We start from the raw sequence: 3503 nt of genomic DNA on the forward strand, positions 1-3503 counted from the left end.
AAGTATTTTATTTATTTTTATTTTATGTGTATGAGTGTATTGCCTGCATATACGTAGGTGTAGCCATATCGTACAATACCTGCAGAAGTCAAAAGAGGCCATTGGATTCCCCTAGAACTGGAGTTATGGGGACAGGTGTTAGCCACCATGTTGGGTGCTGGGACTTGAACCTGGGTTCTCCGCAAAAGTAGTCAATTCTCTAACAGCTGAGCATCCAGCCTCAGTGATGCACACTTTTAGTCCCAGCAATCAGGAAACAGAGGCTGGCAGATCTCTACCAATTGGAGGTTAGCCTGGTCTACATCAGGTGAGCTCCAGGTCAGCCAGAGTTATACAGTGAGACCCTGTCTCAAACAAACACTATATCTCTGTTCTGGGGTATGTTTTATTTTCTTCCCTAGCACCTTTCTTTCTCTTAACTCCAGTGTTTAAAATTTTTATAAAAATTTTTTAAGATCAGGAATTCATTATGTAGACCACTCTATCCTCAATATTACAAAGATCTGCCTGCCTCTGCCTCCTAGGTGCTGTAATTAAAGGCCTCTGCCACTATGCTCAGCTTAAAAATTAAAAATCTCTTAATAAACTCCAATTATTTTTCAAATAAACCCCACATGTTCACTGCATAATACTTGTGAAAATCAATGAAATTTTTTTTATTATTTTATGTGTATGAACATTTTGCCTGCATGTGTGTAGGCTTTTTGCCACCATGTGGTTGCTGGGAACCAAACCTGGGTCCTCAGCAAGAACAGCTGGTGACACATGCCTTTAAACTCAGCACTCAGGAGGCAGAGGCAGGTGATCTCTGTGAGACCTAGACCAGTCTGGTCTACGTAGTGAGTTCCAGGTTAGCCGGGCTACAGGGAGACTCTGTGTCAAAAAACAAAACAAAACAAAAAAGATTACAAGTATGCATGTTTATGCAGTGCTAGGGGCTGAACCAAAAGCATGGTACATGCTAGGCAAGCACTCTAACTGAGCTACATCCCCAGCCTTGCAATATGCTAATACTACTATTAGAAATCCAAGTCTTTCTTCGGTATTAGCTAACTATCCAGTGTTAATATTATCACTCAAACTGATTTAGCACATATTTTATAAAAAATTATTTTGGGTTTTTTGAGACAAGGTCTCATGGAGCCCCTGAACTACATATCAGAGGATGACTTAACTACTGATCCTCCTGTTTCCAACTCCCAAATGCTAGGGTTACCAGTGCTGGGGTTACAAGCCTGTTTCGTGCTGTTTTTTTTTTTTTAATATTTTACTTATTTTTAAATTTTATGTATATGAGTATATTGCCTACATGTATATGTAAGTGCACCCAGGTCGTACAATGCCCACAGAGGTCAGAAAAGGGTGTCAGATCCCCTGGAACTGGAATTAGGGACAGTTGTTAGCCACCATGTGGGTGGTGGGAACCAAAGCCAGGTCCTCTACAGGAGCAGCCAGCATTTCTTAACCGCTGAGCCATCTCTCCAGCCAAATCATGCCCGGTTTAAAAAAAATTATTCTATTTTCTTATATTTGATATTATGCTAATTTTAAGTTTTTTCTTTAATTCATCAAACATATTTTACTACCTATCAAAGTTTTAAGAAACTTAGAAAATTCTTTGAAAGTCTTCTTACATTGTTTCTATTCTTTTTTTGGGGGGGGGTTTCTTTTTTGAGATAAGGTCTCCCTGTAGCCCCAGCTGGCCTGGAACTCACTGTGTAGACCAGGCTGGCCTAGAACTCACAGAGATCTGCCTACCTCTGCAGGTGCTGGGATTAAAGGTGTGTGCCACCAAGCCTGGCCCTGTTGTTGTTCTTTTTAAACTTCACTGTTTTTATTATTATTATTATTATTATTATTATTATTATTATTATTTTATTTGTTTGGGTTTTTGATATGGGTTCTACACTGTAGCCCACTCTGGACTATGTAGCTCCAGCTGGCCTCAAAATTGCAGCAATCCTGCCTCAATTTCTTAGGTGCTGGGATTACAGGCCTGAGCTACAGTGGCAGGCTAAACTTTAGAAAAATAATTTTTTTAAAAAAATACAACAAAAGAAAACAAAAAAGGCTTAATGAAACCCATTACTTTGTTAACTTAAAAATTAAGAAAACAGTATAAAAAACAAACCTCAAATTCCAAATAGGACTGGTTTGGATAGACATTTGGGGGAAAAAAAAATTCTAGCTTTCCCTTGGTATGTTTAGCTTTTGAGTACAGAGGAAGTTTGTTCAAAATCAGACTGCTTTCTTTGTGAATATACTTATTTGTTCATTGCCACACAAAATCTCACAAGTTTCTGAAATCATGTACACTCATGGTGTTGGATATCAAGAATATTACTAATAGCTGTAAACTGAAGAAAAAAACCCTACAAATCTCATTTATATAAAATGAAATACAAAAACTCATTAAATAATAGAAAATTTGGGAGGGATGAGGCATGCTCTTTAAATGGAATTATTTATGATAGTGCCTTTTTAAATGGCAACTCTACTAATGTGATTTATAAAATTCTGGAGATGATAAACTTGTATGTGTGGGAATAACTGAATACGGAATACAAACCAGGAGTGATATTTAGTTCATTTCCTACAGCTAGACTCCAAACTTTCCCACGAACACTAGGGGGCAATCCCTGCCACCACAATTCTCGAACTCTTCTCGTACTACGCCTAGAATTAAAGGAGGAGAAAAAAGGAAAAAGTTACTTTTTATATCAAAAATATTAGTTGCATGATGGTTTACCTACGGACAAGTGATGAGGTGATTGGTAAGAATTTAAAGAGTTAAATATATAGTGCATTCTTTGAATTCATGTCTACAGGCCATGAAATCCTACACAGGACCTTAAAGATGGACAATCATAACTTAAAGCGAACTGCCTCTGATAGATGTTACTTATACTAAAGATCTAATAAGAAGAAATAAATGGATAATTTTTTTTGGTCTTTTTGAGACAAGGTCTCCCTGTAGCCCCAGCTGGCCTGGAACTCACTATGTAGACCAGGTTGGCCTTGAACTCAAAGATCTGGCTGCCTCTGCCTCCCAAGTGCTGGTATTAAAGGTGTGCACTACCATGCCTGACAATTTTTTTTTTTTTTAAAAAGGACAAAAGGGACATAAAATGTACTGCCAATTCAGTACCTAAAATAAAACCACAAAGAACCTACTATGGGTTAAGTCCCCAGTCTTCAAGGAGTAGTAGTGTGCTGAAAGAGTGTAGGCTTTAGAGTCAGACAGTCCTGAATTCAAATCTAGTTTAGTCATTTACTGCATAGCCTTGGGCAAATCACTTAGCTTCTCTAACTACAAGCCTTATAAATGCCTTATAAAAGTTCTAAGATTCAAATGCAATTACCTATGTAAACAATATAATACAATAGTTTATCTGCAAGGAATATGTTCTAAAACCCCAATGTTCACAAATAATACCAAACTATATTTTTTCCTATATAAATATATCTATGGTAAAATTTAATTTATAATTTGGACACAGTAA

At 37.1% G+C, this 3503-nt stretch overlaps 1 protein-coding gene across 2 annotated transcripts in view; it reads right to left on the minus strand.

Moving 5' to 3' along the window:
• Tbc1d12 (TBC1 domain family member 12) overlaps positions 1-3503 on the minus strand; it is a 103128-nt gene that overhangs the window by 25373 nt on the left and 74252 nt on the right. The window contains exon 6 of one of the 2 annotated variants that reach the window (XM_008853077.3): positions 2570-2676. The exons of the other annotated variant lie outside the window; for it this stretch is intronic. Coding sequence (XP_008851299.1) covers positions 2570-2676 — 107 coding nt within the window. The remainder of the gene's footprint in view (positions 1-2569; positions 2677-3503) is intronic. 2 annotated transcript variants of the gene reach the window in all.

Source organism: Nannospalax galili, unplaced genomic scaffold (assembly GCF_000622305.1).
Source record: "Nannospalax galili isolate Female #2095 unplaced genomic scaffold, S.galili_v1.0 scaffold1027, whole genome shotgun sequence".
Lineage (NCBI taxonomy): Eukaryota > Metazoa > Chordata > Mammalia > Rodentia > Spalacidae > Nannospalax > Nannospalax galili.